Here is a 27,653-nt window from a genome sequence, read left to right on the forward strand (position 1 = left end):
CACCCAATAAAAGCAGCCTATACTCACCTCCTGGTTAGTGCTGTGTCTGCAGGTGTTTACGGGATATTAGCTCCAATGTTCACATGACAATCACTGACGGGCTGAATTGCTCAGATCACACTTCCCTTGATCACAACTGTCCAAGGGAAGTGTAAGCTCTGCAGCCTATCAGCATTTGTTGATAGGCTACAGTGGTCAAGTGACAATGTCATGTGTGCACTTGTAAACACAGCCCCAACATCTCTAGAACAGCAGCGGACCAGGAGGTGAGTATAGGCTGATTTTAAATCATACAAGTGGACATGGTTTCATTTAAGAAGGTGTTGACCACGAATTGGAGAAGCCCTTTAAGATGGATCCATAATATCTGACCATTATATGGTCCTAGAACGAGTCTTGGAACCTGTATCATCAGAGCCTTTTAATAACGAGGCTCCATGAGGCTACTATTGCCACTGAATGGCTCACAGATGGAGTCTGGTGTAGAGGCGTTGAGGCCAGGGTCTACAAATACAAGGGATCACGAAGAGCATCTTACACACCCATATAATTATACGCTGTACACCCAGAAGTCTGCTGCTCAAAAGGCGAGTGCTAATCCTGCAAGTCAGAGCTCGAAAATCTATGAAACATTCCTTAAGAAACAGGAAGATAATACAGTGACATAATGCTGATCTGTAGGGCGCTTGAATTGGAAATCACTTAGTTCGATTGTGAATATTCACTGCATTTTTTTGTCATTTATCGCATTTTATATGCTAAGAAAAACTATAAGGTGTAATCAGTACATCCCTCCATGTAAACAGGTGTATGCTCATTCCTTGTATGTAAAATTCAACAGAGGATTCGAGGTAGGAACAAACTATCATTGCTAAGCAAATCTGACCAATTAAGCTACATTGACCCATCTATTTTATTTTTACCTCCAAAAAATGGGCTATTTATCTTAAAGGGAATCAGGTCAGCAGATTCAAGCTATGTAATCTGGAGGCAGCATCAGATAGGGGCCGAGACACCGATTTCAGGGATGTGTCCTTTATTAGGTGCTGTGCTGTTTCAATGCAATGAGTGTTTTATCAACAGGAGATAACCACTGCTTGACTAGCTGGTCACATGCAGCCTGGTTTAACAAGCCTCAACACTGATTAGTATCTGTCAATAGACATTGTAAAAAAAAAAAGCTGCTAATAAGGGGTGGGGCGGAGTTAGCTTTCTGAGCTCTGGTACATCTAAAAACTCTATCACAACTACTGAACCCAATAAACTAATTGATACATTGTTGGAGAATCACAGTCTCTTTCCCAACATTATGCTGCTCTCACATGAGGTTAGCAAAAACCTGCTGACAGATTCCCTTTAAGTATCATCCATTTTGCATCCATTTTTTTTCTCATCCATTTTTAAAGACTGAAGTTAGAAATGAATGTATAAAAAGGATAGCTTCTAATATTTATTCTACTTAATGGATCTCCATAAACTTAAATGGCTATGAAGCCATAAAATGGTTGAGAATAGGACAAGCTCTGACTGAAGCAGAGCAGACATATGGATCCATTACAAAAATGGCCAGTACGCTGTGTGTGATGGCTCGCTGCCCTCCAGAATTGACTTTGTGTTCACCTCTCAGGCAATGAGGTAGAGTGGGCACTTGATGGTCCCCTGCTTCTTCTCTGATCATTCGCTTTTCGGGTAAGCTGAATTGTTCTCTGTTGGAACAAGGTGAAGAGAGTCACCTACTCTACATGGCGGTCCTACAAGGCAGGTTTCCAAATTGTTTTTGACTGGTAAGAGTATGTGAAACTCACATTTTGCTGTTACTTTCAGTCCAAGAGTCGACAAAAGTTGTAAGAGAAGAGGGACTTCAGAGAATTTCAGCACTAGCTGTGATCGCTGCAGGACCTACTTCACTGCAGCTGGGAAGTGAGGGAGGAGGTGGAGGAGGCAAAGGAGAGCCTGAAAAGGAACTTTGAGGAGGAGTACAAGAGAATCATCTTCTGTTCCAAAGTGGTGAACCTGGAGAAGAGCGAGAAATGTAACGCATTCTTTTTCAGTGAATTCTACGCTGGCAACATGCCCCTGAATTAACTGCGAGATGAGAGCAGAAGCATACGATGTAGGAAGGAAGATGTGATGAAGGTCATCAGCGACTTCTACAGCAACCTCTACTCCCACAAGACCGTTAAACCCAAAAATCTGCAGATAAGTTCCTGTCAGGTATCACTAACCATCTTCACCTTGCAGGCTCGATAGCCTTGGATGTCCCACTGTCAACATATTGCTCTCTGCCACTAAATCCATTAGGACAAGCAGGACCTCGGGCAGTTAGAGTCTTCCAGTGGTGCTCTATATAGCACTGGGAGACCGCAGTCTGGGTCTATTGAAACTGTACGAGGAGATGGTGGTGGCAGGATGGAAAGAGCACAGGGATCACTGCACAGGGACCAGAATGCTTTGAGGTCAAGTGTTTGCTCTACGTGGACGACGTGACCATTTCCTGTGCAGACCGCAGCTCAGTCAATGCCCTTGTCCAGACGAGTGAGATCCTTGGACAAGCTTCAGGGGCTAAAGTCAACTGCGGGAAGTTGGAAGACATACTCTTCGGAGACTGCCAGCTGGAATTTCATCAAGGTTCTTAGAGTTTGTTTCGGGAAGGAATGAGCAGCCCTCAAGTCTTGGGAGGAACACTTGACCAAAGTGAACCACAGGATTAGACGGTGGAGCCTCAGACTCCTCACTTGTGAGTGCAGAGCACTGGTCCTGCATAACGGGCTATTGCCCGTGCTGCAGTACATGACTCAGGCCAGGCCTCTTCTCCCTTGTCACGGTGTGCAGAGCCATTACCAGGACTGTGTTTTGCTTTGTCTGGGGTTCCAAAATGGACATAATGATGCAGATCATCATGTACAAGGAGCCTCGCAAGGGTGGGAAGGGTGTTCCAGATATCCCCATCCTCTTGCAGTCCTTCTTTGTCTGCGACTGCTTTCACAGGACTCTGCAAGTCAAAAGAGGCTCTGCGGGCAAGACCATGTCAAGCTTCTTCCTGCTTCCTTTTTGGAGGAGACTGGGCTGGGATAAGTGGCACAGCTTCTACCTCTACAAATGATTGATGCAAGGTTCAACAAAGGCATTGTCCAGTTTGTGGGGGAATATCAGTTGGAGGGAGTTATGCCCAATTTGTGGAAACCACACAAACTCATCCGAGCCAAGGACAAAGTAGAGAACATTTAGGATACACTGGAAACCATTTGGAGAAACACGTCATAGGGCAGGTTGATCAACGGGCACAAGGACATGTCACGGATGGCAGTACAGGGAGGGCTTACCAGCCGGTCATTCATGCATGCCCAGAATCTGTGCAAAATCCAGTACTGTCAAAGGTGCCCCTTCGTGGAGGAAGCATCGTTGCATGTATACACATATACACTATTTATTTATAATTATATTATATTAATATATATATATATATATATATATATATATATATATATATATATATATATATATATATATATATATATATATATATATATATATATATATACCGTATTTTTCGGACTATAAGACGCACCGGACTATAAGACGCACCCTGGTTTTAGAGGAGGAAAATGGGAAAATAAAACTTTAAGCAAAAAATGTGGTCATGACACACTGTTATGGGGCGAGGATCTGCTGCTGACACTGTTATGGGGGTAATGTCCCCAAATTCTCTACTAAGGTACCCCATCCTGGTAATGATCCTCCTGCCTTGTATATGATCCTGCTATAAACCCCCATCCTGCTCCTATACCAGCATCCTGCTCATATACTCCCATCCTGTTCATATACCCCATCCTGTTCATATACCCCGATCCTATTGATATACCCCCATCCTATTGATATACCCCCATCCTATTGATATACCCCCATCCTATTGGTATACCCCCCATCCATCCTGTTCATATACCCCCATCCTGTTCATATACCCCCATCCTGCCTGCTCATATACTCCCATCCTGTTCATATACCCCCATCCTGCCTGCTCATATACTCCCATCCTGTTCATATACCCCCATCCTGTTCATATACCCCCATCCTGTTCACATACCCCCATCCTGCCTGCTCATATACTCCCATCCTGCTATATGCCCCCATCGTGCTCATATACCATCCTGGTATATGGCCTGTATCCTATAGCACAGAGAAAAAAATAAACGTTTATACTCACCTTTTCCTCACTCCCTCCAGCACCGATCATCTTCCTCTCTGCGCCGCTGACCTGTGTGTGTGGAGCCGTTCCCCTGCTGCATCGCGATGTCTTCCTGTCTGTGCCGATCAGCTGACCAGCTCAGCACAGATCAGCTGACCGGCACAGACAGGAAGACATCGCGTGCAGCAGGGGGACGGCTCCACACACGGGGACGGGTGAGTGTACTGATTCACTGCACCCCGCGCTGGTAATGACGTGCGGGGGGCAGTGAATACAGCCGCACATGATCACTCCAGGCTGTAATTGCCAGGGGTGATCATGCGGCCGGCTCTTTGCTATGCGCGCGTCCCCGCTCGTCCTCCCGCCCACCTGTCAGCACCGGCTTCTGCACTGAGAGATGGGCGGGAGGATGGGCGTGCATATGTAATGAGCGGGCCCACGTGGTCACGGCAGGCGCTGCTGCTGCCTGCTCGTGCCCCCGATGACCCGCAGCACCCTCATTCCCAGCCGCAGCCCTATAGTCAGACCATAAGACGCACCCCCAACTTTCCCCCAACATTTGGGGGGAAAAAAGTGCGTCTTATGGTCCGAAAAATACGGTATATATATTATATATATATATATATATATATATATATATATATATATATATATATATATATATATATATATATATATACACACACACACACACACACACACACAGAGAAACACTATAAATCCCATCCACTTTCCTGGAACTGTAGGATGCTGCAGATTTTTCACAACAAAAATACACAGTATCAAGAACTGTCCAAAGAGAAAGGGTGGGATCTTAGTGTAAAAATAGTCTAAGCTGAAGGCTAGATGAGCAGCAACAGGAGCGAGCACCACATAGCGATAATGTGATCCAAACAAAGCCAAATCATGATGTGACAATAGGTGTTCAATATCAATGTTCGTCCTGCTGCTGACCAGCCAGAGATATAATCCAGAGTTTATAGCTGGCTTTAAACACTACGATTTTTCATGGCAATTTTACACTACTTCTCTGTGGGTATGCAAATCATCAAGATCTGCTTCTGCAATTGCCAAACAATAATGTCCCAGATTGCTGAATGAGAGACAAATTCGAAGACACTGCAGGCCATGGTAGTACGCTTAGGCCACACCGGCTGGTCACAGTAGCACCAGCAACATGCAACCTGCTGCTGTCATGCTGAAAAATGACTCCCGAGTCACTTTGCATATATGGAAGTACCTTTGGTTCAACCACAAAATCAACGTAACATAACGCTGAGCTGTTAGTCTACCTGTAATGAAGATTAGAGGGGTCCAACAGCTGCATTATACCACCCCACAGCAAAATCCAGGGAGCAAGTAGAACCGGTAAGGTGTTTCCTCATGAAGGCTTCTTCATTGACCTCATGCCACTGCTCTCAATGGCTATCATGGTGCAGAGCAGTACGGCAATATAGGTTGGAACGGAGTACTATCCGATTCAGGAAGGAGTCAAACCTTTGTTTTGGACATAACTATAGCTGGAGATTGGTCTAGAGCAGTGTTTCTCAACTCCTGTCCTCAGGACCCACCAACAGATCATGTTTTCAAGTTGTCCTCAATCAGGTATTCAAGAATTCCTTAATGTTGCACAGGTGATGGAATTATCCCCTGTCTAATATTGAGGAAAACCTGAAAACATGATCTGTTGTTGGGTTTTGAGGACTGTAGTTGAGAAACACTGGTCTAGAGACAATGTGGGGAACACCATGAAGATGTCTTCATGAGGAAATAATCAGGGAACATCAGAACAGTTCTACTGACAAAATAATTATGTGGGGTGTCATAATTTATGGTGGGCGGACCCCTCTACTCTTTATCCCACATATACTAATAAATCGGTGTTACATTGATTAGATTGTGTAACCAGTGATATGGCCATTTCTCCAAAATATTGCTCGTGTTACAATGAGCAGCCTATGGGGCCTAAAACACCATGGCCTTCAGCATCTCCGGGCTTGTCTCCATACGAGCACATCCGGGATGTCATTGGTCAGCAATTGCAAAGGGTGTGGATCGTGATGATTTGTGTGCCTAAGTGCATTCAGTGTGGCCAAACATTCCTCAGACAACAATTAGTATCCTCAATGATAGCAGCCAAGGTGTGTAAGTGTGGAAATTTGGTTTAAAAGTTTTAACAGGTCTATCCAGCTTGTGTTTTCCATTATTACGAAATTTTTCCTTCTTGGTGTTGCAATTTCAGTGCAAGGTCTTATAATCATTAAGGATTTCCTGCTGCACTTGGCTTCCTGGATAATTATAAAATCATTTGCTACAGAATCTGGGTTGCTATACATCATCGTGGTAACATTAACATCAGCATTTAGAATTATAATCCCTTCTACGTGTTGTGAGTTTATATTGATTCTAGAATTCCTTCTAATGGTAAGTATAATGATATAAGTCCAATATAAAAAAGTCAGATGTCCACCTTAACCCCTGCAAGCAAGGAAACAGAGGAGGCAAGAAAACAGTAGTATTTCTTCCTATGAAACAACTTACAGAGGACTTCCCCTTTAAAGTTAAAGGGTAACTCCACAACTTCCTGGTCCTTCTCTTCTTTTTAGTAAATTTATGGCAACAGAGTTATCCAGACAACCCAAAATTTGATTGACTGTTTCACAAATTTATGTCATCCATAACAGTGAATGGACTTACCCCCAAATGCCCCCAGCAACACCTTCTGGTAGAATGGAAGTGGGCCTTTGTTATCCTGTGCCAGGCGGTCTCTTACTGTCTCATAGATGGCAAAACGGGTAAGGGAGTAAGTGATCTATAGGGGCAGGGAGGTGAAAGTGAAAATTATTAGTGTGTACCCAGCTCTTGTGATCACACACACACACACACACACACACACACGCACGCACGCACACACGCACGCACACACGCACACACGCACACACGCACACACGCACACACGCACACACGCACACACGCACACACGCACACACGCACACACGCACACACGCACACACGCACACACGCACACACACACTATAATTATCTATAGAGCTGCTGTCCTGGTGGATAAGACTTATACACGGCCTTCTGGGGATCAGTAATAATTATAAAAATAGAGTAAAAATCCCAGGAGAGGCAGGGTAAGGTAAATATGTAAAATAATTTACACAGAAAAGTATAATATTCCACTACTGATGGGGTTGGATGGAGGTTTGGGCTGAGAAATGGCAACTGAGCGTTGACACTGATAAATATACAGTAAAAGAGAGAAAAAAAACACGTTACCGTTACATACTAAATAGGAAATCAATGGATAAAGCTGGCATGGAAAAGCACTTCGGTACTGTAGATTAGTGAAACCTAAGTGTTGTAACCAGTGCCAGGCAGCTGCTGCCAAGGCAAATAAGATAACGAGAGGCATCAAACGAGGCACATGACAAGAATGTCCTTCTATCTTAAAGCTTTAGTCCCGCCACTAATAGAATACTGTGCTCGGCTTTGGGCACCAATGTACAAGAAAGAACTCGCAGCAGAGGGTTTAAAGTGGGGAACCAAAGTAATAATTTAGTTTAAACCTGACCTAATAACTAGTTATACACATATCAAAGGGTCAGTACAGAGTTCTGTCTAATGATCGGAGAGGAAACGCCATGGGGACTGGATTTTATGAAGAATTTAGTGACTTGATTACAGGAGATGGACCTCATGGTTTCTTCTTAAGCTATGGCTAAACGGAGACGTGTGTCACTAGGATCTATTGAGCTTCTGTGGTGTTACATTGTGTGACCTACCACGTCTACAACACGGAGCTGTAAATGTTTCATTGTCTTGGGACTGCGACCTGTTTGCCATTTGTCGGATTTAAAATAGTTGCGCAACAGCAGGTCGGAGCCAAGTTTCTTTGGTCAGACGACATTTATTGGCACCACCTTTATGAAGAACATGTTGCCATGTAGCCACAGTCCAATAGTTGGACTTACTGTGTTCTGAGGTTTTTAGGGCCTCCCAGTATATTTCACAAAAGTCACAATAAGAAAAAAGAAAATTATTTACTCCAATTTTGAGGAGCAGCAGCCAACATTGTGCCACAAGGGCAGAACTGCCAAGAGAACCCACCATAACAGTCAAATAGTGCAGCCAGATCACAGGCTTATCTTCAGTGAGCCCCCTTCCCTACACTGTAAGATGCTCATACGTGGTACATATGCACACCGTGGACTAGGTATCAATCACACTTAGGGCTCATGTCGACGTACATTTTTCAAGTACATACTCTAACAATGTTTTTCACGTACAGCATGCATACAAATCACAATCTATGGGCATATTCACAGCGGCTTGTTTTTTTTGAGGATCAGTTGTCCCCAAAATAAAAATGGAGAGATATCTGTTTGACTACACTTTTGTGGATGAAAACTGAAACATATGGGGCCTGATTAATAATTTGTGCTTATATTGTAGTGACTTCTCATGTTTTGCTTGATTTTTCGCTGACGTTCCATGCACTGAACTCATAAAGATGGCACAACGTGATTCATGAGTTTTGCACAATGTGGGGGAGGTGTTTACAACTTTTTAGTCACCGATTTTGCAAAATATCTCAAAATCCAACTTTTTGATTGGCGTACATAAAATCAATTGAGGGGGGACTGGAGTAAAGTTGTGCAAAATTTTGCGACTTTAAAAAAAAAATGCATTTCATGAATCTGTTTTCAAGAACATCTGGAAAAGCCACAATGATGAAAAAAAAAACAAAGAAAAACAAAACAGAAAACTACCGTATTTTTCGGACTATAAGACGCACTTTTTTCCCCCAAATGTTGGAGGAAAGTGGGGGGTGCGTCTTATAGTCTGAATGTAGGACTGCTGACAGGTGGGCGGGGTGATGGGCGGGGGATGCGTGCATACTAAATAGCCGACCCGCGTGATCACCCCTGGCAACTACATCCTGGAGTGATCATGTGCGGCTGGATTCACTGCTCCCAGCGCATCATCATCAGCACGGGGTGCAGTGAATCAGTACACTCACCGGCTACGATCCCTGCAGAATCGCGATGTCCTCCTGTCTGTGCCGGCCATGGCTTTGTGAAGACTAGTGGTGCGCACAGCGATGACGTCATCCCTATGCACACGTGTCCACACGCAGCCGCCGGCACAGACAGGAGGACATCGCGATGCTGCAGGGAGCATGGCCGGCTCAACACAGGTCAGCGGCGCTGCTACTGGCACAGATGGGAGGACGAGTGATGCTGCTGGAGTGAGGAAAGGTGAGTAAGAATGTTTTTTTTTTTTTTTTTTTTTTGAGTGCCACAGGATGCGGCCATACACCAGGATTGGGTATATAGCAGGATAGGGGTATATAGCAGGATGGGGGGTATATATAGCAGGATGGGGGGTATATATAGCAGGAAGGGGGGTATATATAGCAGGATGGGGGGTATATATAGCAGGATGGGGGGTATATATAGCAGGATGGGGGGTATATATAGCAGGATGGGGGGTATATATAGCAGGATGGGGGGTATATATAGCAGGATGGGGGTATATATAGCAGGATGAAGGTATATATAGCAGGATGGGGGTATATATAGCAGGATAGGGGTATATATAGCAGGATAGGGGTATATATAGCAGGATAGGGGTATATATAGCAGGATAGGGGTATATATAGCAGGATGGGGGTATATAGCAGGATGGGGGTATATAGCAAGTTGGAAGCACATACCATAATGGCAGTATATACCAGGATAGGGGTATATAGCAGGATGGAAGCACATAGCAGGATGGGGGTATATAGCAGGATGCGGCCATACACGAAGATGGGGTATATAGCAGGATGCCGCCATATGCCAAGATGGGGTATATAGCATGACGCGACCATATGCCAGGATGGGGTATATAGAAGGATGTGGCCATAAACCAGGATGGGGGTATATAGCAGGATGCGGCCATATACCAGGATGGGGGTATATAGCAGGATGCGGCCATATGCCAGGATGGGGGTATATACCAGGATGATATATTATACACACACACAAGGCACGAGGATCTGGGGTACCTTAATAGAGAAGTTGGGGACATTACCCCCACAACAGTGTCAGCAGCAAATCCTCACCCCATAACAGTGTGTCATGACAATATTTATTGCTTAAAATTTTATTTTCCTTCTCTAAAACCAGGGGTGCATCTTATGGTCCGGTGTGTCTTATAGTCCGAAAAATACGGTAACTAAACCATGAAAAACAACCTGAAAAAACCTTATGTATTTGATTAATTTGTTGCTGATCATAAAGTCATAACAGAGATATTCACATTAAAACACTAGCAGAAATGGAATGATGAATTGGGCCCGTGGTGTGCAAAAATCGTTGGGAAACATCTTTGTTTCAAGCATGTGATGCTCATTCAAACTCACCTGTGGCAAGTAACAGCTGTGGGAAATATGAAAATCACACCCGAGACCAGATAAAAAGGGGAGAGGTTGACTCAATTTTTTGCATTGTGTGTTTGCGTGTTTCACACTAAGCATGGAGAACAAAAAGAGAACTGTGAGGACTTGATAACCAAAACTGATGAAAAATATCAACAATCTCAAGGTTACAAGTCCATCTCCAGAGATCTTGATGTTCATTTGTCCACTGTGCGCAACATAATTAAGAACTTTACGATCCATGGCACTGTAACTAATCTCCCTGAACATGGATGGCAGAGAAAAATTGATGAAAGGTTCAAAAGCAAGATAGTCCAGATGGTGGATAGGCAGCCCCAAACAAGTTCCAAAGAAATCTAAGCTGTCCTGCAGGTCTATCACTGTCAGCCTGAACTATATGTCGATATTTGAATAAAATGAAACACTATAGCAGGAGACTCAGGAGAACAACACTGCTGACACAGACATAAAAAAGCTAGACTGCAGTTTGCCAAAATGTAGGTAAGATAAAATCCCTCTGGAAAAGCATCTTGTGGACAAGTAAGACAAAGAGCGTTTTGGTAAAGCACATCATTCTAGAGTTTATTGAAAATGGTATGAGGCCTACAAAGAAAAGAAAAGTACCTACAGTCAAAAATGGTGGAGGTTCAAAGATATTTTGGGCTCGTTTTCCTGCCTCTGGCACTAGGTGCCTTGACTGTGTGTAAGGCATCAGGAAATCTGAAGATTATGAAAGAATTTTGTTTAGCAATGTATTGCCCAGTGTCAGAAAGGTGGGTTTGTGTCCTATGTTATGGGTCTTCCAGCAGGACAATGATCCAAAACAAAGTTCAAGAAGCCCTCAAAAATGGATGGAAACAAAGCGCTGGAGAGTTCTCAAGTGTCAGCAATGAATCCAGATCTAAATCCCATTGAACATCTATGGAGAGATCTTAAAATTGCTGTTGGGAGAAGGCGCCCTTCACATATGGGAGACCTGGAGCAGTTTGCAAAAGAAGAGTGATTCTAATTTCCAGTTGAGAGGTGGAAGAAGCTGTGGATGGTTATAGGAAGTGATTGATTGCAATTATTTATTCCAAAGGGTGTCAATAATTTTGTCTGGACAATTTTTGGAGTTGTGTGTGAAATTAGGTCCAATTTGCCTTTTCATTCTTTGTTTTTTGTGTTGTTCCACTACACACGAAGGAAATAAACATGTGTATGACAAAATGTGTAAATGCAATCATTTTCTGGGAGAAATACTTCATTTTCTGGAATCATCTCAAGAGTACCAACACTTTCAACCATGACTGTATACAGATTCTCATGCGCAGGTGTCTGAACAGTTGGCCCTGGTCCTGCTCTGCTCCATCTACACTGAGGTTGGTTGACACAAGATGAAGTTAATTCTACAGGATAGGACCATCCCATTTGGGGTACACCTTGTCGCATTGGGATGACTTTTACACTTTTCTGATAAGCAAAACAGTGTTTAATAAGTACCCTATGCTGATTATACGTACTACTAGCTGTAGTACCTGGCGTTGCCGGGATAGTGTCTGTCTCTTTCCCTGTCTGTCTCTTTCCCTGTCTGTCTCTTTCCCTGTCTGTCTCTTTCCCTGTCTGTCTCTTTCCCTGTCTGTCTCTTTGTCTTTGTATATGTACTATTACTAGTACTCACTGCAGGGACTATGCTCATATTGTTTCTATCTTAGGTTTTATCTGTTCATAATTATAAGATGTAGACATATATAAGGATAATTTGTCAGCTTTAACATTGGCAATTACAGATCTTAAATTATGGAGCACATAGAATAGTGTGGTTGTCAGGATGTGGTGCTCAGTAGATCCAGGACCTGGTGGTGATAGATGGACTCTCCAGATCCTCTTACCTGTCTGAACAGTGATGCACTCAGGCCGTTATACAGAGCTAAGAAGCCATCATTCTTAACCACAGTGATGGCCATGCCAGTCATCCTCATCTTCACCTCCTGCTGTGTCTGCAGATGAACCTAGAAGTAAGACAAAGGCAGACAGGTGACACAGGGTAATAAAACACAACAGCATTCTTCTTCCTGAGAGAACAGCACAAAGGTCATTATAGAAGCCACGAACAGGGCGCCGTCCCTCATTATACCACAGCACTGCCACACAGCTGCCCACCACCAGCCAATCACGGCACATCCTCATAAACTACGCACATAACAGATAGTAAGTGAATGATCACTGGGGGTCCGAACACTGGGACTCCTACTGATCACAAGAAGAGATATCCCTGGGGGAATGAAGAGTTACTGGCACGTGAGACCACTGATCCACTAACATGAAGTCAGTTCATGTTATGTGATGGCTAAGACCAAAGTGAGAAAAGTGGAAGAAGTAATCTGCGAGTAGTCAGATGGGCACGGAGCCACATACAGTAACGTGCCCTTATAGCTGTGTCCTGCAGATAAGCGGAGGCCAAACCTGATACCTTGATTATTCCTGTATGCAGCAACTACAATAACACAGCACCAGAACAGCTCCTTACAAAGAACACAAAACATGTCACCCCACCACAGGCTCACACACCCACACAACTCTGCATATATAATTTATATATATATATATATTATATATATATAGACACACACGACTCTGCATCCATCCAAATACACGTACACAAATCCACATCCGTGCACACACACACACACGACTCCGCATCCATCCAAATACACGCACACAAATCCACATCCGTACACACACGCACGACTCCGCATCCATACAAATCCACGCACACAAATCCACATCCGTACACACACACACACACACACACACGACTCCGCATCCATCCATATACACGTACACAAATCCACATCCGTACACACACACACACACACACACACACACGACTCTGCATCCATCCATATACACGTACACAAATCCACATCCGTACACACACACACACACACGACTCCGCATCAATCCATATACACGCACACAAATCCACATCCGTACACACACACACACACACACGCACACGACTCCGCATCCATCCATATACACGCACACAAATCCACATCCGTACACACACGACTCCGCATCAATCCATATACACGCACACAAATCCACATCCGTACACACACACACACACACACACACACACACACACACACGACTCCGCATCCATCCATATACACGCACACAAATCCACATCCGTACACACACACACGCACGACTCCGCATCCATCCATATACACGCACACAAATCCACATCCGTACACACACACACACACACACACACGAGTCCGCATCCATCCAAATACACGCACACAAATCCACATCCGTACACACACACACACGACTCCGCATCCATCCATATACACGCACACAAATCCACATCCGTACACACACACACACACGACTCCGCATCAATCCATATACACGCACACAAATCCACATCCGTACACACACACACACACACACACACACACACACACACACACACACACACGAGTCCGCATCCATCCATATACACGCACACAAATCCACATCCGTACACACACACACGCACGACTCCGCATCATCCATATACACGCACACAAATCCACATCCGTACACACACACACACACACGAGTCCGCATCCATCCAAATACACGCACACAAATCCACATCCGTACACACACACACACGACTCCGCATCCATCCATATACACGCACACAAATCCACATCCGTACACACACACACACACGACTCCGCATCAATCCATATACACGCACACAAATCCACATCCGTACACACACACACACACACACACACACACGACTCCGCATCAATCCATATACACGCACACAAATCCACATCCGTACACACACACACACACGAGTCCGCATCCATCCATATACACGCACACAAATCCACATTCGTACGTACACACATCTACATAACTCTGCCACCCATTCACACACCTCTGCATTTGTGCACAGTCATGGTTGAAAGTGTGGGTACCCTTGACATTTTTGCGGAAAATGAAGTATAGTATTCTCCCAGAAAATTATTGTAGTTATGCATGGTTGTGTGTATATTGGAACAACACAAAAAAAAAATAGAAAAAGGCAAATTGAATATTATTTTACACAAAACCTGAAAAATGGGTTGGATAAAATTCTTGGCACCTTCAATTTAAAGGGAACCTGTCACTAGATTTAATGACTATAAGGCCTAGGACACAAGGCAAGATAACCGGCGCGAGTGGAATGAGATTATAACAAAAAAAAAAACGCATTCCACTCGGACCAATATTAGTCTATGGGGCCGCTCCCGTGAGCGATTATTTTCTCAGCCTTAATCAACCAATAAAACAGTCTCAGTATGCTACAGGTACAATGCGATCGTGTTTCCCTCGCACCCATTCAAGTCTATGGGGTGAGAGAAACATCTCACTGTGCTCGCATTACACCGGTGTACCACGAGTGCAGAGCGAGAATGGCAATAGCCAGCAATGGAGGAGATAGGGAGAAAAATCCCTCCCTCCCCTCCACAGCTGTGGTCTGATCGCACAATCGGGCCACAGACGCATGACACTCGGATCCCGCTGTGCTGCGAGCGTGTGCCAAGTGTCATGCGAAGATCGTAGTAGTCCCCGTGTGGCCTCGGCCTAAGCTGCGGCCACCACCAGTGGGCTCTTGTATACAGCATTCTAACATGCTCTATAGAACGTAAAAATCTCTTTATGATACTCACCTAAGGGTCGGTGCGGTGCAGACTTGTCGGATGAGTGTCTCCGTTCTCCGGGGCTGGTGCTTTCTCTTTCGGCCATCTTTGTCCTCCTCCTTCTGAAGCCGGGGTGCATGATGTGTCCTACATCATGCACGCAGGCCAGCATTGAGGTCCTGCGCAGGCGCACTTTGATCTGCCCTATGCAGGATAGATCAATGTATTGTAGAACGGAGACACCCATTCGACCAGTCCGCACTGCCCCCCCCCCCCAGGTGAGTATTATAAAGTGATTTTTACGTTATACACAGCGGCTGGGCTCTTATATACAGCATGACTGTACACACACAGCTGTACATCCATGCCCATATATATATATATATATATATATATAATATATATATATACACATACATATATATACATACATACACACACACACACACACACACCTCTACTATTTGGGATCTTCACACCCCAGCTCTCTCATACATACACACAACTAGATTCCATAGGCCCAGCCCCCTTATGACACATGCGTTGTGCCTCTTCATGTGATGTAGCAGAGCTTGTTGCGTGATTAAACAGTTCCTTTTGAGTATTAGGAACCCGTTGAGGTTAGATAATGCACTTATGCCAAACTGAGCTCTGCTACATCTGCAAAGAAACAACATAGATGACAAATCCTCTTTCCCAAGAACCTGGAGGTGACACCATGTTGAGCTTCTGACCCTGACTGGTACACTGCACACAAAAATACTCACTACACACACAAGCAGGCTCACGGCTGCTGCATATACGTCAAAGTCATTCATCGAGTGCACAGATGTCAGTGAGCGCAGACTCATTATATCCTCCCCCATGTACAAAGCACGTATTCACCCCCCGCACTACACAATTACATGGCTCAATAAGCAAATGTTCACACGTTATATGGACTAATGAGTGTAGTATGACCCCGCACAGGGCCCGGCAGCACACGGCAGCAGTCCACACACTACACACAGGGGGGCAGCGGAGCTCCGCAGGGATCATACAGCAACTGTGTGCATACATGGGGCCCAATGTAGTGTGTATATATAGATATATATGGACAGTGTCACAGCTACAGTGCACACATACGGGTGCCGTCCATGTAATATATATATATATATATATATATAAATATATATAAAGATAGTGTCATCCATATAATACGCATATATACATATGTATGGCCAGTGTCATCCATGCAGTGTGTATATACAGTATATGGCCAGTGTTACATCTCTGTGTACACTAACACACAGGACTATCCGGATGCCACCAGTGTAGTGTGTATGTCTACATAGATATGGATAGTAGTGCCATCCATGTAGTGTGTATATACAGATATACTGTATATGGCGAGTGTCACTCGTGTAGTGTGTGTGTGTATTATATATATATATATATATATATATATATATATATATATATATATATATATATATATATATATATATATATATGAGAGAGAAAGAGAGAGAGAGAAAGAGAGAGAAAGAGAGAAGAGAGAGAGAGAGAAAGAGAGAGAAAGAGAGAGAAAGAGAGAGAAAGAGAGAGAAAGAGAGAGAAAGAGAGAGAAAGAGAGAGAAAGAGAGAGAAAGAGAGAGAAGAGAGAGAGAGAGAAGAGAGAGAAGAGAGAGAGAAGAGAGAGAAAGAGAGAGAAAGAGAGAGAAAGAGAGAGAAAGAGAGAGAAAGAGAGAGAAAGCTGGACCGTGTCATACATGTAGTCTGTACAGTATATAGAGATATATATGCCCAGTGTCACATCTCTAGTGTACACTAACACACAGGACTATCCGGATGCCACCAGTGTACTGTGTATACATAGATATGGATAGTGTTGTCCATGTAGTGTGTATATACAGATGTGTGTGGCCAGTGTCATCCACGCAGTAGTAGTAGTACAGTAACACACAGGACTATGCGGATGGCACCGGGTATCACGCTGCACACACGACCCTAGCAGGTGACACACAGATGCACGCCGCACACGTAGGAGCCATCTTCCAGATGCCGGGCTCACCTTGATGAGGTCCAGCGGGTGGGTGCAGCACGCCGCCCCGCAGGATGCCAGGCCCCCGAAGTACCAGCGGGAGATCCTTCGCTCCGCCATCCCTCAATCTTCTCCCCCAGATCCGGCCGCGCCGGACAGTCCAAGGGCCAGGGGCGGGTACCGGGCTGCTGCGCCGGGACCAATAGGACGGAGACGAGTCCAAGGCCCCGCCCATGTTACTGTCAAACCACAAGACTCAGCATGTTAAAGTGGCGCTGCCAGGAGGTGGGGCCCACCGGGGAACACATGGTGTCGAAGTTGGTGAAAGGTCACTGGGTCCCAGCATCGTTAGACGTGTCTCTCTTGGGACAGTTAGCGGTGTGTGAGGTGGACCGAGTCCTGACTACCACGTGTCATCTATGGCCAATGCAGTGTGAGCAGTGCAGCCGGGCTCTGCCACATGCGGCTGCTGGGAAACTACAACTCCCAGCATTCCACGATGCTGAAGTTGGTTTCTTATTCGTCCAGTTTCTTATTCGGCAATTTAGTTTTTTCAGTTTTTTATGCATTTATAAACAAAAATAACACATCACAATAATAAAATACAATTCACTGATGAGCCCTAATATAAATACACTCAAAACCAGCTGCGAAAATTATAAAACTGGCAAAAAATGGGCATCAAAGTGGGCACCAAAGTATGTTAGTGAAAGGATTAAATGGCTTTGGGCCACTGATCTAACACCATAAATGCATATCTAGGGATGCCCCTAATCAAACCCAAGTGTCTCCAGCCTGGCCCAAAGGGGTTCTGGGCATCAAAACTGGCATCAAAGTGGGCACACAGCCAATTTTCACAAATTTTCACAGATTTGAATAAGTAACTGGTGTTTTTGAGGGGTTAAATGGCTTTGGGCCACTGATCTCACACCACATTTACATACCTAGTGATGCCGCACATCAAATTCAGATCACTCCAGCCTGGCCCAAACAGGTTCTGGGCATCAGAACTGACATCAAAGTGGGCAAAACCCCAGTTTTCACAGATTTGAATAAGTAACCAGTGTTTTTGAGGGGTTAAATGGCTTTGGGCCACTGATCTCACACCACATTTACATACCCAGTGATGTCGCACATCAAATTCAGATCACTCCAGCCTGGCCCAAACAGGTTCTGGGCATCAGAACTGACATCAAAGTGGGCAAAACCCCAGTTTTCACAGATTTGAATAAGTAACCAGTGTTTTTGAGGGGTTAAATGGCTTTGGGCCACTGATCTCACACCACATTTACATACCCAGTGATGTCGCACATCAAATTCAGATCACTCCAGCCTGGCCCAAACAGGTTCTGGGCATCAGAACTGACATCAAAGTGGGCAAAACCCCAGTTTTCACAGATTTGAATAAGTAACCAGTGTTTTTGAGGGGTTAAATGGCTTTGGGCCACTGATCTCACACCACATTTACATACCCAGTGATGTCGCACATCAAATTCAGATCACTCCAGCCTGGCCCAAACAGGTTCTGGGCATCAGAACTGACATCAAAGTGGGCAAAACCCCAGTTTTCACAGATTTGAATAAGTAACCAGTGTTTTTGAGGGGTTAAATGGCTTTGGGCCACTGATCTCACACCACATTTACATACCCAGTGATGTCGCACATCAAATTCAGATCACTCCAGCCTGGCCCAAACAGGTTCTGGGCATCAGAACTGACATCAAAGTGGGCAAAACCCCAGTTTTCACAGATTTGAATAAGTAACCAGTGTTTTTGAGGGGTTAAATGGCTTTGGGCCACTGATCTCACACCACATTTACATACCTAGTGATGCCACACATCAAATTCAGATCACTTCAGCCTGGCCCAAACAGGTTCTGGGCATCAGAACTGGCATCAAAGTGGGCAAAACCCCACTTTTCACAGATTTGAATAAGTAACCGGTGTTTTTGAGGGGTTAAATGGCTTTGGGCCACTGATCTCACACCACATTTACATACCTAGTGATATCGCACATCAAATTCAGATCACTTTAGCCTGGCCCAAACAGGTTCTGGGCATCAGAACTGGCATCAAAGTGGGCAAAACCCCACTTTTCACAGATTTGAATAAGTAACCAGTGTTTTTGAGGGGTTAAATGGCTTTGGGCCACTGATCTCACACCACATTTACATATCTAGTGATGCCACACATCAAATTCAGATCACTTTAGCCTGGCCCAAACAGGTTCTGGGCATCAGAACTGGCATCAAAGTGGGCAAAACCCCAGTTTTCACAGATTTGAATAAGTAACTGGTGTTTTTGAGGGGTTAAATGGCTTTGGACCACTGATCTCACACCACATTTACATACCTGGTGATGCCACACATCAAATTCAGATCACTCCAGCCTGGCCCAAACAGGTTCTGGGCATCAGAACTGGCATCAAAGTGGGCAAAACCCCAGTTTTCACAGATTTGAATAAGTAACCAGTGTTTTTGAGGAGTTAAATGGCTTTGGGCCACTGATCTCACACCACATTTACATACCTGGTGATGCCACACATCAAATTCAGATCACTCCAGCCTGGCCCAAACAGGTTCTGGGCATCAGAACTGGCATCAAAGTGGGCAAAACCCCAGTTTTCACAGATTTGAATAAGTAACCAGTGTTTTTGAGGGGTTAAATGGCTTTGGGCCACTGATCTCACACCGCATTTACATACCCAGTGATGCCACACATCAAATTCAGATCACTCCAGCCTGGCCCAAACAGGTTCTGGGCATCAAAAGTGGCATTAAAGTGGGCACACAGCCAATTTTCACAGATTTGTATAAGTAACTGGTGTTTTTGAGGGGTTAAATGGCTTTGGGACACTGATCTCACACCACATTTACATACCTAGTGATGTCGCACATCAAATTCAGATCACTCCAGCCTGGCCCAAACAGGTTCTGGGCATCAGAACTGGCATCAAAGTGGGCAAAACCCCAGTTTTCACAGATTTGAATAAGTAACCAGTGTTTTTGAGGGGTTAAATGGCTTTGGGCCACTGATCTCACACCACATTTACATACCTAGTGATGCCACACATCAAATTCAGATCACTCCAGCCTGGCCCAAACAGGTTCTGGGCATCAGAACTGGCATCAAAGTGGGCAAAACCCCAGTTTTCACAGATTTGAATAAGTAACTGGTATTTTTGAGGGGTTAAATGGCTTTGGGCCACTGATCTCACACCACATTTACATACCTAGTGATGCCTCACATCAAATTCAGATCACTCCAGCCTGGCTCAAACAGGTTCTGGGCATCAGAACTGGCATCAAAGTGGGCAAAACCCCAGTTTTCACAGATTTGAATAAGTAACCAGTGTTTTTGAGGGGTTAAATGGCTTTGGGCCACTGATCTCACACCACATTTACATACCCAGTGATGTCGCACATCAAATTCAGATCACTCCAGCCTGGCCCAAACAGGTTCTGGGCATCAGAACTGGCATCAAAGTGGGCAAAACCCCAGTTTTCACAGATTTGAATAAGTAACCAGTGTTTTTGAGGGGTTAAATGGCTTTGGGCCACTGATCTTACACCACATTTACATACCTAGTGATGACACACATCAAATTCAGATCACTCCAGCCTGGCCCAAACAGGTTCTGGGCATCAGAACTGGCATCAAAGTGGGCAAAACCCCAGTTTTCACAGATTTGAATAAGTAACCAGTGTTTTTGAGGGGTTAAATGGCTTTGGGCCACTGATCTCACACCACATTTACATACCCAGTGATGCCACACATCAAATTCAGATCACTCCAGCCTGGCCCAAACAGGTTCTGGGCATCAGAACTGGCATCAAAGTGGGCAAAACCCCAGTTTTCACAGATTTGAATAAGTAACTGGTATTTTTGAGGGGTTAAATGGCTTTGGGCCACTGATCTCACACCACATATACATACCCAGTGATGCCACACATCAAATTCAGATCACTCCAGCCTGGCCCAAACAGGTTCTGGGCATCAGAACTGGCATCAAAGTGGGCAAAACCCCAGTTTTCACAGATTTGAATAAGTAACCAGTGTTTTTGAGGGGTTAAATGGCTTTGGGCCACTGATCTCACACCACATTTACATACCTAGTGATATCGCACATCAAATTCAGATCACTTTAGCCTGGCCCAAACAGGTTCTGGGCATCAGAACTGGCATCAAAGTGGGCAAAACCCCAGTTTTCACAGATTTGAATAAGTAACTGGTATTGTTGAGGGGTTAAATGGCTTTGGGCCACTGCTCTCACACCACATTTACATACCTGGTGATGCCACACATCAAATTCAGATCACTCCAGCCTGGCCCAAATAGGTTCTGGGCATCAGAACTGGCATCAAAGTGGGAAAAATCCCAGTTTTCACAGATTTGAATAAGTAACTGGTGTTTTTGAGGGGTTAAATGGCTTTGGGCCACTGATCTCACACCACATTTACATACCTAGTGATGCCACACATCAAATTCTGATCACTCCAGCCTGGCCCAAACAGGTTCTGGGCATCAGAACTGGCATCAAAGTGGGCAAAACCCCAGTTTTCACAGATTTGAATAAGTAACCAGTGTTTTTGAGGGGTTAAATGGCTTTGGGCCACTGATCTCACACCACATTTACATACCTAGTGATATCGCACATCAAATTCAGATCACTTTAGCCTGGCCCAAACAGGTTCTGGGCATCAGAACTGGCATCAAAGTGGGCAAAACCCCAGTTTTCACAGATTTGAATAAGTAACTGGTATTGTTGAGGGGTTAAATGGCTTTGGGCCACTGCTCTCACACCACATTTACATACCTGGTGATGCCACACATCAAATTCAGATCACTCCAGCCTGGCCCAAATAGGTTCTGGGCATCAGAACTGGCATCAAAGTGGGAAAAATCCCAGTTTTCACAGATTTGAATAAGTAACTGGTGTTTTTGAGGGGTTAAATGGCTTTGGGCCACTGATCTCACACCACATTTACATACCTAGTGATGCCACACATCAAATTCAGATCACTTTAGCCTGGCCCAAACAGGTTCTGGGCATCAGAACTGGCATCAAAGTGGGCAAAACCCCACTTTTCACAGATTTGAATAAGTAACCAGTGTTTTTGAGGGGTTAAATGGCTTTGGGCCACTGATCTCACACCACATTTACATATCTAGTGATGCCACACATCAAATTCAGATCACTTTAGCCTGGCCCAAACAGGTTCTGGGCATCAGAACTGGCATCAAAGTGGGCAAAACCCCAGTTTTCACAGATTTGAATAAGTAACTGGTGTTTTTGAGGGGTTAAATGGCTTTGGGCCACTGATCTCACACCACATTTACATACCTGGTGATGCCACACATCAAATTCAGATCACTCCAGCCTGGCCCAAATAGGTTCTGGGCATCAGAACTGGCATCAAAGTGGGAAAAATCCCACTTTTCACAGATTTGAATAAGTAACCAGTGTTTTTGAGGGGTTAAATGGCTTTGGGCCACTGATCTCACGCCACATTTACATATCTAGTGATGCCACACATCAAATTCAGATCACTTTAGCCTGGCCCAAACAGGTTCTGGGCATCAGAACTGGCATCAAAGTGGGCAAAACCCCAGTTTTCACAGATTTGAATAAGTAACTGGTGTTTTTGAGGGGTTAAATGGCTTTGGACCACTGATCTCACACCACATTTACATACCTGGTGATGCCACACATCAAATTCAGATCACTCCAGCCTGGCCCAAACAGGTTCTGGGCATCAGAACTGGCATCAAAGTGGGCAAAACCCCAGTTTTCACAGATTTGAATAAGTAACCAGTGTTTTTGAGGAGTTAAATGGCTTTGGGCCACTGATCTCACACCACATTTACATACCTGGTGATGCCACACATCAAATTCAGATCACTCCAGCCTGGCCCAAACAGGTTCTGGGCATCAGAACTGGCATCAAAGTGGGCAAAACCCCAGTTTTCACAGATTTGAATAAGTAACCAGTGTTTTTGAGGGGTTAAATGGCTTTGGGCCACTGATCTCACACCGCATTTACATACCCAGTGATGCCACACATCAAATTCAGATCACTCCAGCCTGGCCCAAACAGGTTCTGGGCATCAAAAGTGGCATTAAAGTGGGCACACAGCCAATTTTCACAGATTTGTATAAGTAACTGGTGTTTTTGAGGGGTTAAATGGCTTTGGGACACTGATCTCACACCACATTTACATACCTAGTGATGTCGCACATCAAATTCAGATCACTCCAGCCTGGCCCAAACAGGTTCTGGGCATCAGAACTGGCATCAAAGTGGGCAAAACCCCACTTTTCACAGATTTGAATAAGTAACCAGTGTTTTTGAGGGGTTAAATGGCTTTGGGCCACTGATCTCACACCACATTTACATACCTAGTGATGCCACACATCAAATTCAGATCACTCCAGCCTGGCCCAAACAGGTTCTGGGCATCAGAACTGGCATCAAAGTGGGCAAAACCCCAGTTTTCACAGATTTGAATAAGTAACTGGTATTTTTGAGGGGTTAAATGGCTTTGGGCCACTGATCTCACACCACATTTACATACCTAGTGATGCCTCACATCAAATTCAGATCACTCCAGCCTGGCTCAAACAGGTTCTGGGCATCAGAACTGGCATCAAAGTGGGCAAAACCCCAGTTTTCACAGATTTGAATAAGTAACCAGTGTTTTTGAGGGGTTAAATGGCTTTGGGCCACTGATCTCACACCACATTTACATACCCAGTGATGTCGCACATCAAATTCAGATCACTCCAGCCTGGCCCAAACAGGTTCTGGGCATCAGAACTGGCATCAAAGTGGGCAAAACCCCAGTTTTCACAGATTTGAATAAGTAACCAGTGTTTTTGAGGGGTTAAATGGCTTTGGGCCACTGATCTTACACCACATTTACATACCTAGTGATGACACACATCAAATTCAGATCACTCCAGCCTGGCCCAAACAGGTTCTGGGCATCAGAACTGGCATCAAAGTGGGCAAAACCCCAGTTTTCACAGATTTGAATAAGTAACCAGTGTTTTTGAGGGGTTAAATGGCTTTGGGCCACTGATCTCACACCACATTTACATACCCAGTGATGCCACACATCAAATTCAGATCACTCCAGCCTGGCCCAAACAGGTTCTGGGCATCAGAACTGGCATCAAAGTGGGCAAAACCCCAGTTTTCACAGATTTGAATAAGTAACTGGTATTTTTGAGGGGTTAAATGGCTTTGGGCCACTGATCTCACACCACATTTACATACCTAGTGATGCCTCACATCAAATTCAGATCACTCCAGCCTGGCCCAAACAGGTTCTGGGCATCAGAACTGGCATCAAAGTGGGCAAAACCCCACTTTTCACAGATTTGAATAAGTAACCAGTGTTTTTGAGGGGTTAAATGGCTTTGGGCCACTGATCTCACACCACATTTACATACCTAGTGATGCCTCACATCAAATTCAGATCACTCCAGCCTGGCCCAAACAGGTTCTGGGCATCAGAACTGGCATCAAAGTGGGCAAAACCCCAGTTTTCACAGATTTGAAACAGGCTGGAGTGATCTGAATTTGATGTGTGGCATCACTAGGTATGTAAATGTGGTGTGAGATCAGTGGCCCAAAGCCATTTAACCCCTCAAAAACACTGGTTACTTATTCAAATCTGTGAAAACTGGGGTTTTGCCCACTTTGATGCCAGTTCTGATGCCCAGAACCTATTTGGGCCAGGCTGGGGTGATCTGAATTTGATGTGTGGCATCACTAGGTATGAATATGTGAAGCCCCGCAAGTGCAGTGTCGGTGCATTACCTTCAGGGACTCCACTCGGCTGGATCCTGTCACAGGTAGGAGATCTTCTTTTAGGATTGTCGTGACGCCACTCTCAGAATTGCGGTCAGTGGGGACCGCCACTGCAGATTAAGGGATGCCTGGGGCTGATGGTGGGTGCAGTCAGTTGTAATAGCCTCCTGAGAGTGAGGCAAGCCCCAGGGCCCTGTGTAGATGTGTAGAACCACAAGGCGCAGAATAACTCCACACAAGCAGAATGTCTTTCAGGGGTTTTACTCACAGAAGGTGGCAGGGTGAGTAACCCGGGCGTAGCTGGGATGAACCAGGCTGGAACCAGGTATCCTTCAGGCTGACTGATGAGGGTGGCTACCGACTCGCCTTCCTTAGCCCTTCTGTGGTTTGTGGTAACCCCGACTTTTAGTCCCTATGGGGGTCACCCAGGGAAGTAGCTGCTCCCCTCGTTTGTTTGCCGTTTGCTTGTCGCCTGGACCAGATCACTCCAGCTGCTTGCCTCCTGTGAACTATGGGCCCTAACTGTGGCTACGTGGCTGCGGCTTTTGTGGTGTTGTGGCGTGGGCTTTAAGGGCCCCACACCGGCAGGTTTAGCGAGGAAAGGTGGATCTATCCCCGCACCGGGATCTGCCGCCCGTTTGGGCCTGGTACTCCCTGACAGTCTCCTTACTTTCCACTACACTGCTCTCTCTCCAGCTGTGTGTGGTGTTCGGGCAGCACTACCAGGTGACCGTTCTCCCCCGTCGGTAGTCACTGCGCGGACGCTGTTAGACTGCAACAGCTCCAGGGTCTGCTTCTGCTCTTCCTGGGCTGCTGCACTAAACTGGCTCACTCGTGGGACCTGCACTGCTGCTCCTGTCTGAGCTCCACTTCCATGCTCCTCACTCCTCCACACTCTGCTTCAGACTCTTTACTCCTCCTTCTCTTTTCCCCTTGTGCCTGCCTACGCCACCTAGCAACCAGGCTCTCTACCACACCCCTTGAGTGGAGATGGAGGCTTCGCCCCCTCCACTCCTCAAGTGGAGGTGAAGGCTTTGCCCCCTCCTGGGATCCCCAGGGGTCCTCCCAAAGGTACATGTGTGAGACCTGATCACTATGCGCCTGTGTAGTCACACCTCGGTCAGCCTTCTGGATTACCTGTATTGTACTGTCCCCAGCATGGGTGCAGTACTCAGTGGTGCCTGACCAGGTCAGGGGCGCCACATTCCCCCTTAGTTATCACCAGCACGTCCTCGGGCTGCAAGACAACATTTTAAAATGCATAAAACATTAAAACATGGTAAAACTTTTAAAACCACCAGGTACCATACATCACCACCCTCCACCCACAAGTCCGTTAACCCACCCTAAACCCTCTCACGTTGGCCGCGCCTTCAGCCACTTCTGGCAGGATGTAGAGGCGGCTTTCATGGGCTGGTGGTCTTCAGGGCATACCTGGCCTGGTGAAGCCGCGCCTTCAGCCACTTCTGGCAGGATCCAGAGGCGGCCTTCACAGTTGGTGCTGACCAGGTACCCTCTTTGTGGTGGAGAGCCAGGCCCCATAAACAGGCATGCTCCCTGGTTGCAGGCGAGCCAAGGCCCCATAAACGGACGTGCTCCCTGGTTGCAGGTGAGCCAAGCCCCTAAACAGGCTGGCTCTGGTGGTGGTACCTCTGGGGTAACTATTTACACTGCGAGAGTTTGTGGCTATAGCCAGTTCATAGCCTTAAGGTTCATGGGTTTCTCACATTAGTTCATGTGGGCGCATTTCTTAAACTTATAAACGTTGCAAACTGGTCAAAACTGTAACTTGCTGTACTTCTTTCTTTACTTTACATAGATTCCTCCTTACCAGGGCTTGGGCCTGTAGGGCTGCGGCACCTGTTGCTTTCTCCATCTCTGTCTTTTCCTTCTTCTTCTGTATCTGTTTCTTTTTCTGTATCTGTTTCTTTTTCTGTTGAGACAGCAGGTTCACTGTAGGGATTTCTGGGACATGGTGTAACATCCAATGCATACCATCCTCTTTCTCCTTGGTGCATGGTGAATTCCACTGAATCTCCCATCTGTAAGTTTCTTCCTGGATGTCCTCTGGGCAAATGGGCTCTAACATCCCTTCTATTAACAAAGATGCCTTCTTTCATACCAGGAGCTACTATGAAACCATATCCACTCTTCAAGCTGAAGTCTTCCACAACTCCACGACAAAGTGGGCCTCTGACCTGGGATTTGGCCCTTCTCAGGAACTGTTTCTCTTCCAAGTCTCTGGCCATGACTTCGTCTTTCTGCTCTGGAGACTGCGGTGCAGGGGAAAGCTTGGTTCTGCTACGGCGCCGTGTCCTACGGGCTGGATTCTGCTGGGCTGTTACTTCACTGCCTGCAGGCCCCCAGGTGAGGTATCTAGGCAACTCTTCCTCTTCATCCCAGCGGGAATACGGCAGCATCTCTGGCTCTGGGCATGGATCCACTGCTGATGGCTCCGGGGTCAGCTCCTCAGCTTCCTGGCCTCCTCTCCCCCTTAGTTCTTCCGAGCACTCCTGTTGTGGCA

At 45.6% G+C, this 27,653-nt stretch overlaps 1 protein-coding gene across 2 annotated transcripts in view; it reads right to left on the reverse strand.

Annotated features, from left to right (window-relative positions):
- Nucleotides 1–27,653, reverse strand: part of SLC25A10 (solute carrier family 25 member 10) — a 64,258-nt gene that overhangs the window by 13,020 nt on the left and 23,585 nt on the right. Inside the window, exons 1-3 of one of the 2 annotated variants that reach the window (XM_075347453.1) lie at nucleotides 17,343–17,669; nucleotides 12,488–12,607; nucleotides 6,884–6,998 (exon numbers count right to left, since the gene is read on the reverse strand). In XM_075347453.1, the coding sequence (XP_075203568.1) occupies nucleotides 6,884–6,998; nucleotides 12,488–12,607; nucleotides 17,343–17,432 (325 nt within the window). In that variant the 5' untranslated portion in view covers nucleotides 17,433–17,669. Of the gene's footprint in view, nucleotides 1–6,883; nucleotides 6,999–12,487; nucleotides 12,608–17,342; nucleotides 17,670–27,653 lie in introns of those variants that run through there. The other variant, XM_075347454.1, reaches the window with a different exon arrangement.

The sequence above is a fragment of the Anomaloglossus baeobatrachus genome, chromosome 5 (genome assembly GCF_048569485.1).
Source record: "Anomaloglossus baeobatrachus isolate aAnoBae1 chromosome 5, aAnoBae1.hap1, whole genome shotgun sequence".
NCBI classification, from domain to species: domain Eukaryota; kingdom Metazoa; phylum Chordata; class Amphibia; order Anura; family Aromobatidae; genus Anomaloglossus; species Anomaloglossus baeobatrachus.